This window comes from Neofelis nebulosa, chromosome 14 (genome assembly GCF_028018385.1).
Source record: "Neofelis nebulosa isolate mNeoNeb1 chromosome 14, mNeoNeb1.pri, whole genome shotgun sequence".
NCBI lineage: Eukaryota > Metazoa > Chordata > Mammalia > Carnivora > Felidae > Neofelis > Neofelis nebulosa.
In genome coordinates this window covers 18635162-18650384 of record NC_080795.1, presented here as the reverse complement: position 1 = coordinate 18650384, position 15223 = coordinate 18635162, and the positions used below count along the sequence as shown (strand labels likewise).

Sequence of the window (15223 nt, the reverse complement as noted above, 5' to 3'; positions counted from 1 at the left end):
AAAAGGGAAACTTCATGGACACTGAATGAATGAACAGTTGATGGTACAAACTCAGAGCAATTGGGGGCACTTGATAGTACCTGACACCAAAACTTAGTAACAGAGAATTTGTTTTCAGCATATTATGTTCACTCCAGTCACTAAGCCAGCCTAACACAGAACAAATAGTATAGACTCTAAATTAGTGAAAAAAAGCCTGTGATTTAAATTTTGATTTTACTACTTATTATCTGGGTAAACTTGTATAAGTTTCCCTTAACATGGAAATGATAATATGGAACTTACCAGTTTTGTTAAATAATCCACATAACTCACCTAGAATTGTGACCGACTCAATATGTTCTTAAAAATTGGTAGGTATTATGGCTATCATCATCTTTTAAGTAGTAAATTTTTGCACCTGTTCTTTGTTGTTCTAAAGACTATAACTAGAACGAAATCCATTATTCCCTCTTGTCGAGCATCCTTACTTTGTTCCTTTTGTGACAGCTGATTGGTGTGGACTTCTGTGATGCTGAGCCCGCCCAAGAATGGGCACGTGACTTGGGTCTGGCCAATGAATGCCTCCTCGGGTCTTTTGGTGGAACTCTCTGTGGAGGAGTAATGGGGGTGGACACATTCTCTTCTCTGACTGCAACACTGGTCTGCAGTGACCATCTTTACCCAAATGTGTAACACCAATGAAGCCCACACAGAGGAAAAAAGTACTAAGAGACAGGGAAAGAAAGCCGCCCCCCCGCCCCACCGAAGACCATATCCTTGGATCTAGCTGTGCCCTAACGCAGCCAGCGCCACATGCCTTGAATATACCTGTTACATATGCTAATGCATTATTTTGTTTACACCAGTTTGAGTTTGGTTTCTGAAACTTGTAATCTAAAGAATGCTTTCTAAAAAAAACACTAGTTCATTTATTTATGTTTGTTGTAAAAAAAAAAAAAGGCCTTTTCTGAGGTCTCATTAGCAAATAAACAAAGTAACATCAAGAATGATATGGTTTTCAGTGAAAGTGTTCAAAAGGCTCTGGGTTATAATGAACTAGAGACACCTGAGGGTTATTGTTCTACAAAGGATAGTAATAGCCCCTTTAAAGAAATGGTCAACGTTGGTCTGTAGCCCCCAAAACCAAAAAAAGATTGCCCAAGAGTAGTTTCAGAGTATTTATGGTTACAAAGTAACAGGAAAAATTAACGAAGAAATTAACAGCCTTATTCAAGAAATAGGCAGGAAGAGAAGGCATTACTGGAAGTAAAGAGGAAAATAATTGTCTTCCTGTGCAAAGGAAATCTAATATGCAACAAATAGGATATATAGCAGCCAATTACTGACAAGAGCACCAATTAGTCCTGAGGGGTTTGTGCTTTTGAAAATGTTTTCTCTAGAAAAGATACATGAAAATGTTTTATGTGAAGAGGATAGCATGCATTAATACACATGTTGTTTATCTTCATAAAAAATCTTAAACATCAGGTACCTGTTATATGCAAGTATCCATTATAATTCTGGTTAAAAATACAAAGATCCACAGGGGCATGAATGTTAGGTGACATCCCCACTTCTCTCTGGCTTGTTGTATCTAAATAATTTCATGCAACTCAACATACATTTTGGAGAACTTCTTATGCAAAATGAAACACCAAGATAAATGTATCCCTCATCTTTTTTTTTATTATTTATTTTTGAGAGAAAGAAAGAGAGATAGAGAGAGACAGAACACTAGTGCACAGGGGGGCGGCAGACAGAGAAGGAGACAAAGAATCCCAAGCAGGCTCCAGGCTCTAAGCTGTCAGCACAGAGACCAAAGCAGGTTTGAACTCACGAACCAATGACCTCATGACCTGAGCCCCAGATGCTCAACCGACTGAACTGCCCAGGAGCCCCAGTGTATCCCTCATCTTAAAGAGCTAATCATAAAATAAAGATGAGAGATCTATACACATAACGGTATCATCAGGGAGAAAAACAGAATTCCATAGTAGTCATAAATAAAGTAAAATGAAAGACTGGCAGAGTGGTTGGACATTTATTTAGCCAAGGGCAGTGCTTCTGAAATTTGAGTGTGTGTGAGAATCACCTGCAAGGCTTATTATAACCCAGACTGCTGGGTCTACCTAAGATTTTTTTTTAACAAGTTTGCAGACGGCACTGACATTGCTGGCCTGGGGGTCATCCTTTGAGACCTCTGGAATCTAGGGCACCTGGGGGCTCAGTCAGTTGAGCATCTGGCTCTTGGCTTCAGCTCAGGTCATGATCTCATGGTTCGTGGGTTTGAGCCCCACATCGAGCTCCATGCTGAAGGTGTGGAGCCTGCTTGGGATTCCCTCTCTCCCTACCTCTCTCCCCCTCTCAAAATAAATAAATAAACTTAAGGAAAAAAAGCAGTATAAAATATTTTTTATAAACAGAACTCTGGGATCTAGGGAATTGGTTTTCAATTCCAGCTGCACATCAGAAACTCCTAGGAGACTTCTAGACAGTCTAATGCCCAGGCCTCATCCTAGCCCAATAATAAAAGAAAAATATTTTATTAAGAAGAGCATACTAGATGGGGCGCCTGGGTGGCGCAGTCAGTTAAGCGTCCGACTTCAGCCAGGTCACGATCTCGCGGTCTGTGAGTTCGAGCCCCGCGTCAGGCTCTGGGCTGATGGCTCGGAGCCTGGAGCCTGTTTCCGATTCTGTGTCTCCCTCTCTCTCTGCCCCTCCCCCATTCATGCTCTGTCTCTCTCTGTCCCAAAAATAAATAAAAAACGTTGAAAAAAAAAAAAAAAAAAGAAGAGCATACTAGAGCTGGACATTGAATCATTGGAATAGTAGCTTTGTAAGCAGCTGGAGATGGAAGACCAGATGCTAGGTGGATGGTGAAAAGTCATGGAGCAAGGAGACTACGGTGCATGACTGGATATAAGGAGAGTACAGCATGGCTGGAGCACAGGCAGAGAAAAGAAATCTCAGGTCAAGTCATGAAAGATCTTGACTGCCAGTGTAAGGAGGTTGTGAGTCCTTTTGGGGACAATAAGAAATCACCAAATCTTTTGAGCAAGAAGAGTGACACAGTAAGATAGATAACTTAAAATTATTATCTGGAAGCAAAATCCTGAGATTAAAACAACATGGGGTCTTAGAGACAGGAGATTGGTCAGATTGACCAAGACTGGGCAGTGTTACTCAGTGGACACACCATTTAAGAATTTAAGATGAACTTTTTTGTTTGTTTTTTCTTGTGAAAGGAGTCAGTACATTATATGTCTTTGAGAAATAGTGACCTAGATGAGAGAGTAAAGTGGGGGCAGTCCAAGAGACATTTCTGTCAGACTCATCAGGATCTCCAACTATATTTTAGGAAGGAAGAGAAAATGAGAAGTCAAAAAGATACTGGGGGTTTTGAGGTTGAGAGCTTCAGAAGTGATTAACGTGACGGAAGAAAAGTAAAGAACCTACGGAAAGGGATTGTGTGAGGCAGGGGAAGCAAGAGAAAACATCTGTGGTGAAAGAGCCTACCCTTCGTTCATACGACGAGAACGAATACCTCTTCCTGTCAGGAATTTTAGGAATTAATTTATCTTCATAGTCTCGCCATATTGTGGACAAAACCAAAAAAATGTTACAATAGTTATAATGTAATACGAAATAAAATATAATATAAAAACGATTTTTGAATCATTAAGGCTTAAGGTAGAACAAGAGTATTTTTTCTCTTAAAAATAAAAGCTGTAATCTGTAAGTAATTTAAAAAGATAATCTCTTCGCAGAATAATTCATCAGGTAAGAGGGAGTTATATATGCTAATAATTTGTTGAAAGTTAAAGTTTGAATTGTAACACATTTCCCTTTCACTTACTGTGACTAATCTTCCCTGCCATTGGTTATTTTGCCAGTAACACTATTTTTAGAGGGGGGAAAACAGCAAAATCGAAACATTAATATATGTATTTGAAAGTAGATATTTTTCCAATACCAAGTACATGCTGTGACATAGCTTCTGTGTTAACCACATTCTTCTCTCACTGTCAGGATGCCAGGTGTTTAATGGTACATAAAGGAGCCCTATTTTATTTGCCCCTAATTCACTGAAACCTCCTAGGGGACACCACTATAAAATATCAATGCTTTTTCCCTCCCTGCTGATGATCTAATAAATATTTAATTTTTGATCTTCTTCAGCAATTAAGACAATAGCATGAAAATTTTCAAACACTATTTTTCGATTTTATTTTCAAAAAGTGTACTTGTTAGAATATTTGAAATATTAAACCTTAAATAAAAAGACATCATATCAGAAGGAGTATCATCATCAATCATTTAATAACGCGTATGTCAAGACCTCTATTGCTCTGCTCTTGTCAAAACACAAACACTTACCTTCTTACTTTAAAAAAAAACTGAAAGATTACATACCTGAGTTTCTGGTTATATTGTTTGACTTTTTCCAATGAGGCTGCATTTATCTGGGCTTGAAATTCTTCCACTGAAACACTGTCTCTATAATAATACCCTTCCATGCTCTCCAGTGCTGTGTAAACAAGTAAATTACTTTTTAACGTGATTTAATAACTCAGTTTCTCCACATTTACTTTAATCTTACTGTTTATTAGTAAATGTATTTAAAACACTGAATATGACCACACATGCAAGAAACTATCTTTCACCAGTCCAAAACTGAATGAAAATCATTCTTCTGCTCTAAAAATAAATATCAAACATTTGGTGATTATATCTAAGTTGGCAAAGATAATTTGTAATTTAAATTGTCTTCTACTTTTAAAACATTTTATATACATTCTTTGTGAAGCTAAACTCAAACTTCACATATTTATATAGATAAGCACACAAATGTATATATATATATGTACATACACACACATACCTATGTACATTGCATATATACGTGCATATGTATGAGAGGCAGAACTGTGTATTAACATACATAAGAGTAAAAATGTTGAAACTTCTGCTCTCCGTGTCTATTCACATTCTCTTGTAGTTGCAGTTAAATCATGAAATATTAGTGTAATAAATTAGAACCATAGATAATCTTAGAATACTAGCTTTACTACAATGCTTAATTTAGTTAATAAACATAAACATATATATAACTTTCCATTAATTTTAAACATCTTTTGGTTAATATGGATTTCTTTCTTAACTAACATTTTTGGTTAAGTATTTCTTTTTTTAATACTTATTTATTCATTTTTGAGAGAGAGACACAGAGAGAGAGAGAGAGAGAGAGAGAGAGAGAGAGAGAGAGCGAGCACGCATGCGCGCACGCGCTAGTCGGGGAGGGGCAGAGAAAGACAGAGGGAGACCCAGAATCCAAAGCAGGATCCAGGCTCTGAGCTGTCAGCACAGAGCCCATGTGGGGCTCAAACTCACCAACCATGAGATCATAACCTGAGCCGAAGTCGAACGCTTAACCCACTGAGCCACCCAGGCGCCTCAATTATTTCTTTTTCCTTTAAACTTTATGTGATGGCACTTTTAACCTTTTGCAGAAGAAATGAATCACAAGGAAGTGCCTAGAAATACAACATCTCCTACAGAGAGGTTGCCACCAACAGGAATGGCAATGGATCCAATTTGGAAATTTAAATGATCTCCCCTTGAGATTATTGCCACTGATAAACCTCAGTTTTCAGCAGACTGTTTCAAAATTGATAAAAAAAATAATCTTTCAAACTGCTAAATGCAATAGCTTCTAAATTAAATAATACATTTCTTCAAATTGACAGAAACGTATCACCATTTTGGGGACAAAAATAGGAAACTCATTATTAACTTTTTTTAATGGTTCATGCTTTTATTTAAATTCCAGTTAGCTAAGATATAGAGTAATATTAGTTTCAGGAGTAGTTAGTGATTCATCATTTACATATAATACCCAGTGCCAATCCCAGCAAGTTCATTGCTAATTTTTGCTGTGCTGCTTTCTCAACTAGTCAGATTTCCACAGCACTGAAGAAACAACAAACCTTTAGAGTATTGCTCAATTTGAAATTTAAAAAATGGCATTATTGGCCTATAATTGAGAAAAACACTTATGGAAAATTAGTGAGAATGCTGACTACATTTGCTTCAGTTACATGATATCAAATTTGGGAGCTTGTTTCAAGGATTGCGTGTTTTTTTCCTTATGAGTTCTGCATTAATTAGAGTATTTGCAAGTGGTTCAGCAAGCTTCTGGTCCTGAATACACACAAGAAAGAAAAGGAAGTCTTCCCGATAAAACAATCCTCACATAAATGCCATGTTCACTTCCATTAATGAGATGTTATTTGTGAGAGGCAAATATTCAGAGGATTCAGTCATCCTTCAATGTGAATTCCTCTTATTAGTTGTAGAGCTAATAATGAAAATCTTTGCATTGAAGTAAAACCACCACTTCCACTCCTTAGTAGCTGTGTGACCTCAAGCATGTTAATTAAAATCCAAGATCCTCAGGTTCCTCATTTGTGAAATGGAAAATAAGAGTACTTACTAACTATGATTCTTGGGAAATAAATAAATGAAATAATAGCATTAAGAGAACCCATGACTATTCTTTTCATTTACTCACTGTGTTTTATATATTAGGCAACATGCCCAATGCCCCACAGGCAATATCTAATTCAATTTCCAGGAGATATAGATTATGCATGAGTGTGCTTAGCCAAACAGGAAGTTTTGGGAAATAAGAGGAGGGTCCATGCAAGGACACTTCAATTTGTGATTTAAGATAAGAAAGACTGGAAAGGGTATGGTAGGAGGGAGCAACAGGGAAAGTAGCAGTCAGGGGTGGGGTGGGATGAGTAAGAAAACACCTGGGGTCTAATTTTTACAAACGTCATTTTTTGTTGGTTTTTTTAGCAATTTTTTGTAAAGTTTATTTATTTATTTTGAGAGAAAAAGACAGCAAGCACGTGTGTACAAGTGGGGAGGGACAGAGAGAGAGAGAGAGAGGGAGAGAGAGAGAGAGAATGAATGCCAAGCAGGCTCCACACTGTCATCATAGAGCTCTATGAAGGGCTTGAACTCACAAACCATGAGATTATGACCTAGCTGAAGTCAAGAGTCGGACACTTAACAAGCTGAGCCACCCAGGTGCCCCTATAAAGTTCTTAATGGCTCAGTTTTGGCCAGAATGTCCAGTCCTACTCTAAAATCTTATTGCCATCTAAAAACAAACTGGCATTTTTATGACATTCCTTGGCAATATTTCCAAATTAACAACAGATAAAATTAACAATTACACAGAACTTTTTTAAAAATGGGGAAAATGTATGACAATTTTGCCGAGTCTCAGCAAAATGTTATGGCAGATGTGTAGGGTTGTGAGGAAATGAACAATGACAAAAGAGGAGTTCTATATTTAAAAACTAAACTGTAAAGCAAAGAAGAGATAGGAGAAAAACTTCTCAATTTTAGATGAATACCTTGGTTATTTATTGTTATAAATACAAGAAAATGGGATAATATTTTGCCAAATTCAATTTCTACACTCAGCAAAAGTATGTTAAATACATAATAATGTCCAAATTTCCAAGTTTGGCCTCTTGTCAGCATTTGCTTGTCTAGTTTCCTTAATTCTCATCTAAACAACAATATATTTCTTAGTAGTAGTATTGACATATTTGGTTGAATAAATATTTAATAGCATTTAATTAAAAGCAGTATTGAAAATATGACAAGTTTCTTTGTTTGCTTGTTTTCCTTCTACCCCTTCCGAATTTGAGGAAGCAAATCATCCCGTCAAACTTAGGTGGTCAGGAAAATGGAAATTAAATTATTCTAAGACTGAAAATGAACTGAATTTCTACTCACTCAAAATACCTTTCAAGCCTTTTCCAAGAAAGGGACTGACCAGGAAAAATACAGAATATCTGAAGAACAATTTTAAGAATTGTTTCAACAAACTAACACTCTTTCCTGACAGCAAAATGACACTTCAGTGGTTAACTAATACACGACATATGTACTGGCCCCAGTTGGTCAGAATTCTTCAGAACTGGTCACAGTTTTCGTGAGGAAAGCAAGTTTTATCAACCCTATTGAGACCAGCATGTGGTTGTACTGCCCTTTATTTTTTTTAATTTTTATTATTATTATTTTTTTTAAATATATGAAATTTATTGTCAAATTGGTTTCCTGTACTGCCCTTTAAAGAGGGGTGAGCTCACATGTTTACAGACCGATTCTAACATTTAGGAAATCTTAATTCTGGAAACTGTTCCTTCATTTATAACACTACCAGGTATTTATCCAAAGGTTACAAAAATACAGATTTGGAGGGGTACATGAAGCCCAAATGTCCATTCACTGATGAATGGATAAAAAAGATGGGGCGTGTGTGTATATACATATATATGTACATAATATACACGTTATGGAATATTACTCAGTCATCAAAAAGAACGAAATCTTGCTATTTGCAACAATGTGGATGGAGCTAGAGTGTATTATGCTCAGTGAATAAATCAGTTAGACAAATACCGTATGATTTTACTCCCATGTTGGAGGAGAGGGGAAGACAGGGAAACAAACCATGACAGACTTGTAAAGACAGAGACAAACTGAGGGTTGATGGAGAGAGGTGGGTGGGGGGATGGGCTAGATAGGTGATGGGTATTAAGGAGGGCAGTTGTTGTGACGACCACTGGGTGTTGTGTGTAAGTGATGAATCACTGAATTCTACTCCTGAAACCAGTGTTGCACTCACTGTATGTCAACTAACTAGAATTTAATTAAAAATTTGGGGAAAAAGTTATTTAATGTTTCAATTTCAAATACTGTATAAAACCCACAGAGAATACAAAGGGATTCATCTTTTAAAGGACCCAGAGTAGGGTTTTGCAAACACTCTAAAAAAAAATACTCGAATGAAGGCAGATTAGAAAAATGACAATATTTGTAACAAAATGTTCCCTTTTGTTTAAAAGAGAAATGCTGGGGGTGCCTGGGTGGCTCAAGTCGGTTAAGCATCTGACTTCGGTTCAGGTCATGACCTTGCAGTTTGTGGGTTAGACCCCCCACGTCGGGCTCTGTGCTGAGAGCACGGAGCCTGGAGCCTTCTTTGGACTCTTGTGTCTATTTCTCTCTCTGCTCCTCCCCCGCTCACACTCAGTCTCTCCCTCTCTCTCTCAAAAATAAATAAAAACAGTATAAAAGGTAAAACACTATATACTGGAATATTTTTTAAATATTTAAAAAAATAGAAGAGAAAATCCTCAAGTTTCTGGTTGATTTTAATTATTCTCTGAGAACAGAAGGACACCCTATAAAGAAGTAAAAGTCAGCATTTACAGTTTGTGGTGCCAGCCTTTTTCATAAGGGCTGAAAAACAAATATACACAAGAGTGTTTGTGGAGAAAGGACTGGCATGGTATGTCCTATCTAGTGTAAGGAAAACCACCATAAGAGACCCAGGAAACAAGTACTTATCACTACTTTACAAAGAAGAGATGCCATATTCTAGGGCACAGTATAACTAACATCAAAGACCTTTATGTGATGCCATGTCCCTAGTACGTAGGATACATGGGTCTGGGAACCAAGAGTGGAAGTAGAAAGGTTCCTGCTTAGCATCTATTGAGGGTTTAACTGTGTCCTCCAAAAAGATAAAACAAAAGTCCTAACCCCTGGTGGTTGCAAATGCGACCCTAATTTTTATACAGGGTTTTTGTAGATATCATCTACTTAAAATGATGTCATACTGGATTAGGGTGGCCCAAATCCAACAACTCCTGTTCTTATAAGTGTCCACCTTATTGGGACAGAGACACAGAGACTGACACACTGAGGGAAAAAGGTTGTGTGAAGACGAAAGCAGAGGCTGTAATTCTTGCGTCACAAGCTAAGGCATGCCATGGACTTCTGACAGTCAGCAGAAGCTAAAAGTTAAGGAAGGATTCTTCCTTAGAGTCTTCCAAGGGAGCATGGCCTTCGGGCATCTTGATTTCATACTTTTAGCCTCCAAAACAATGACAGAATAAATTTCTGTCGTTTTAAGCCACAGAGTTTGTGGTAATTTGTTACGGCAGGGCTGGGAAACTAATACAACATCAGTCCCAGTGCGTCACTTAGGGATGTGTGCTTCCCGTCCCTGAAACTTTGGCTCCATGGGTTTAAAAGGTCCTGATCCCCAAAGTAGCCCACTTTCCCTAGAAGACAAGGCAGGGGTCCCACTGAACATCAGCTACGGTTACCACCTGAGCACTGTAGGCCCCTGGTGCCAAGGCATCCAGGATGAGAGACCACCATCTTGGCAAGGCTGGTCAACTCTGATTATCTTAATTGTGGGGAAATAGGTTCTACTTATATAAATGGGTTAGAAAAAAAACAGTGTGGAAAGCCGCCACGATGGGGTGAAAGTGCCTCAGGTGAGCTATCAAGATATTGTACTGGGATCACGAGCAACTTGTTGTATCACCTGCAGGAACTTACTTTCCATCTGATGCCCATATACCTTGATCACAAACGCCACTTGCCCCCTAGACTCTTTGCTTCTTACACACACAAGTTAATGATAACTGTCTGATTGTTTTCTCCACCTTCACCACGTGTATAAGATCTTATTTTCTTCACTTTCACCATGTGCGTACGACCTTGCGCACTCAATACGGAGAGGAAACCCCTGTTTGGGGTTCTTGTCTCCTCCCGGACATTAGCCTCTCTCATATTCAATTTTGCATCTGCTCTCTTGCCAGACAAGAGAGAACTCCAGACTCATAGTCTGCAACACATAAGGAAGTAGGGCTATTGCTATATAATGAGGGCAGGAAGGAACATGTTTGGCACCCAGTAATCCACTTGGGTCCCTCTTGGTACTTCCATGTCTAAATTTGACGGTAAATGGACAAATGCAGCAACCCTGGCCTGAAGAGGGCAGAATGAACAGGAAGGTCAGGCCCCCCGGGGATGGAAGTCTTAGTCATGCCACTGGGACCAGAAAGTTGAGGCTGAGAGCAAGGATGATCCACAATGGATACAGAAGAGGGAAAATGGGCATCTTTGGCATTATTTCTCATCCCATTACCATGCTTCTTCCCCAGGAAGGGAGCCCATCAGAGTCACAAAGGAGACACTCCTACTCTTGACCCAAATGGATCTGAGGGTATAGGGTGGACCATGGCAGGTCGCTCACTCAGATTCCCTTTCAGAAAGGATGGGCTTGTTGCCTAGCTGTTGTGGTTGCCAGAAGACAGCCCTCAGCCATTAGCTCTTTAGGGAATCTTCAGTCTTTGCTGAAGAAAACTGTCCCACCGAAATCATTATCTCCTAGAGGCAGCCTGCCTCTTCATGACTTAACAATGCAGAAGTGAAAAGGCCCTACCCCATCGCCCGGTCTCCCCATATCTAGAAATGTTGAACCTTTGTGAAATGGATCAATCTAATTAAGCAAGGATTAACTGGATAATTGCACAGTGCTTCATAATCTATGTTGACCTGTGCTTCCTCACTCCTGGTGGACTTTAGAATCACCTTAAAGGGGTACCTGGGTGGCTCAGTCGATTAAGCGTCCAACTCTTGGTTTTGGCTCTCAAGTCACGATCTCACAGTTTCGTGGGCTCAAGCCCCGTATCGGGCACTGCAATGACAGTGTGGAGCCTGCGTGGGATTTTGTCTCCCTCTCTCTCTCTGCCCCTACCCCATTCATGCTGTCTCAGTATCTCTCAAAATAAGTAAATAAACTTAAAAAGAAAAAAAAAAAAGAATCACTGGTAAAGCTTCTAAAATATACTGGTATCTGGGCCTTATGTCCCAGAGATTCTGACTTAATCAGTTTGTTGTGGAACCAAGCTTGGGTATTTTCTAAAACCTCCCCAAGGTGATTAAAGTGCAGCCAGTATTGAGAACCACTGAGAAGCAGCAAGCAAAGAAGCCAATGGGAAATGGGCAGAGGAAGTGACCCTGAATATCTGTCTATCCTCCTTACTCCCATTTTCACCAAGTTTATAGTCACTTGCTTTATTTCATCAAGGGCTTGGGGATCCCCCCAGAGTTAATTCCCTGGCCTGCAGGAAGTACTTAGAGAAGACTGCTTTTGTGTGATCTTTTCCTTCTAGCATTTTGCTCATGCTCTGTGCTGGCTTTCCTGTTTAGCTGTTTCTGTGATCTTTATCTTGTAAATCTGTATCACTTGTTTTGTCTGCCTCGATTCCTGTTCTCCTGCGGGTCTCCCCTTGAGTGATACACGTTCCTTAAAGTGTATCCTGCTTGCTTCTGGCACTAGAATTCCTGATCTCATAGCTGGTCCCATCTCTGCAGCGAGCCCCATCAGTCAGAGTGCCCTCCTTCGCCAAAAGGTCTATTCAGGCAAGAAAAATGAGAAGAAAGCAGTATGTTTGCTTCCTGTTCTAAGTATATGGTACAACCGACAACTTTACAAGGGCTGACAGAAATAATTTTCCCAGGAGGCTTTCAAATTCGTCTCATTTTTCTAATTTTCGGATTTGCTAGCAAAGACCAATAATGTACATATGTACACCTAAAGCTAAAACCCTTTGAATAAACTTCCATCTCCGGAATAGACACCATTTGGAATCTCTTCATTTACCACCACTTTCAATTACCAGATGGTAATCTCTATTCAAGCTGGTGTTGAATTTCCTGGGCTTCTCTCAATCTGATGAAAATAGTCAGAGCGACTAATAATGAATCCTCATGGGAGTTTTAGAAGTGCAGAGGAACTTCGGCAGCCCCTTTAAATAAGCAGCCTTATCACTGACACTGTTCTAATGAGACAAGCTGTTTTCCAGTCTTCTTTACCTATCTGTGACCTCAACTGCAATAGTATTTCCATTGTTGCTTTTTCATAGTTCATTGCTGTGTAAATATTAAAACCTAATGTTAGCTAGTGTTCCGTTACATTTTAAAAAGCAATACTCTTTTCACTGAACTAGTATGTATTTAGGGATTTTTTTTTAAATTAGACTTAGTCATAATTATAAAAGAGAGGTTACATGGAAAATACTCTTCCTTTTCCTATGAACATTTGCTGTTGGGTATGAATATTCAGCTATTTATGGCTGATGTGTCACAAATGTAATAATTTTTTTAGAAAAGATGCAAAATGCCATCTGTCATCTCAGTCATGGTTTCAAAGGCAGAATTTTTAAAAAGAGGAGTAAAGGAAAGGAAGTGAAGAACCTTTTAGGCTAAACTATCCTCCCAAGGTAGCTCCAAAGGTCTATTTCTGCTCAGTTTCTTTTTATTCCCCCATTCCTTTCCATTACAGACTCTTGTATTGTCTATATGGACCCTACCACAGTCCTCCAAAAAAAAATGAAAATACCTTCTAATAAACTCCTAAGATCTCTGCACTGACAATTTCCTCTGCTTCAATGTATTCTTACCAAGTATCTGAGGCAGCCATTGTTTTTAAACTATGGCAATCAAAGGAAGGGCAATCTAACTTTTAGAATTACAATATGCATATGGTACAAGAATTTTCACTTGGCCATAGATTTTGATTTCATTTGCCTGTCTGTTCTTCAGTTACAGAGATTAATTTTATTTCTCTACTCTTCTCATTTTTTATTAGAATATAAAAATTCCACAGCAAAACTGATGCAGTTCTTGAAAACTCAATAGAAGAAAAAAATGAAATCCTCCATGGACCTGCTCAGAGAAACTGATATAATCTTGTGACCACAGCACGAGTTAAAAAAAAAAAAAAATCATAGACTAGAAGAAACTACACTAGAATAATCTGGACTTCTAATCAGTTTGGGGCTGTATTTGTGCCTCTGGAAATAAAAAAGATCCAGGATCTTTCCTTGGAAACCAGTTCACTGAAAGACTCTTACTCATTAACCTTAATTTCTTCTATTGCAGTTAAAAAAACTCATTGTTCATTTGCCAAAACAATTTGTTTATTTATAAAAGGAATATATTTTTACTCAGGGTAAAAACTCAAAGAATAAAAAATCATCATCAATTTAATCACCCAATGATACCAAAAACATTTTATATACATTTGATTATATACACACTTGGATTACATAATTGAGAATGGAATATAAATTTTTTGTAACTTGCATGTGTACATTGCCAATCTTTTTCTATCTCATAAAAAAATTTTAACCATATAATTTTAATGGCTCTACCATAATTTATTTGAGCCAAATTAATTTATCTGTATTATTTAAAGCACTCATGTCTTGTTTCTCCGTTATAAATACTGTTGCAGTCCTATTTGGTAAATATTTAAAACTAATGTTATTCTTTCCTTAATAAACATTCGCAGAAGTAAATACATTACCTAGGTACTGCGAAGGAATTTTTGAATTAATGGAAAAAACAACTATGATGGCTACAATTACATGTATTTTTAAAAATAAAGATAACATAATTTAAGTACATGTATTAAAAAAAGTAGTTTACCTTGTGCAAAAAGAACAGGATGAATTTTAAACCCTCCTCCATTTTTCAAACGTTGAGGCAGCTGTTCAAAATGATAACTATCAATGTAGAAGTAAACTTTCAGAGCCTGCCGACTTCCTTCCGCTTGATATGTAAGAGGAACATCTAAGTGACATTTAATATTACATTATTTCCAAAAGTCAGGTTATGTTATAAAGTGTATTTGTTAACTTTTAAAAAAATCTTGAAAATTACTAGAAACTAATATAAATATATGCATATTATATATAATGTATTATACTCATACAATATACTTGACATATATCTCGAGTTCAGGTTAGGCAAACTTACAGCGCTATTCAGTGAAAGTATTAAATCAGATTCTTATTAGCTAAAGCAACAGATTTATTACTGTACTGTATATAAAATTCTACAATAGGAAACTCCGTTACACTTTGACACACCAGATGTCTCACTTAACTAAATGAGAAGTTTAGTTACACATGGTTTGGAATCAGAATCTCCCAGGGCAGCTGCCTCATTCATATTTTAGTCAAAATGAGTCCTTTGGGTACAATTCTTAAGTAGTGTACAAGAGATTGGGTACAGAGCAACGATTATCAAAATTCGCATGGGTTTTGCAAGTTCCATTCCCTGAGCACCAGATCAAAAACATATTACCTCTGTTGATGCCCTACAGTCATTAGAAATTATCTGTCCAAATTCTTTTAGTTTTCTCAAAGATCTTAAGTTTAATTACTCAAAAACAAAAGCAAAATAAAAAACCAAACCCAAAAAAACAACCAATTTGAAAAGCTAAAATGATGCAGGAGTATTTCATAGTGCTATCATAAATACTTCTCATTTTATGTTACTTATCCAAGAC

The 15223-nt window shown here is 37.7% G+C and overlaps 1 protein-coding gene across 5 annotated transcripts in view; it reads right to left on the bottom strand.

The window, feature by feature from the left end:
- Positions 1–15223, bottom strand: part of PREX2 (phosphatidylinositol-3,4,5-trisphosphate dependent Rac exchange factor 2) — a 297237-nt gene that overhangs the window by 71312 nt on the left and 210702 nt on the right. For all 5 annotated transcript variants that reach the window (XR_009253713.1, XR_009253712.1, XR_009253711.1 and 2 more), the window contains 2 exons: positions 14359–14502; positions 4396–4510 (listed from right to left, as the gene is read on the bottom strand). Coding sequence is in view for 2 of the 5 variants with exons in the window: in XM_058699768.1 (XP_058555751.1) it covers positions 4396–4510; positions 14359–14502 (259 nt within the window). In the remaining 3 variants the exon portion in view is untranslated. The remainder of the gene's footprint in view (positions 1–4395; positions 4511–14358; positions 14503–15223) is intronic.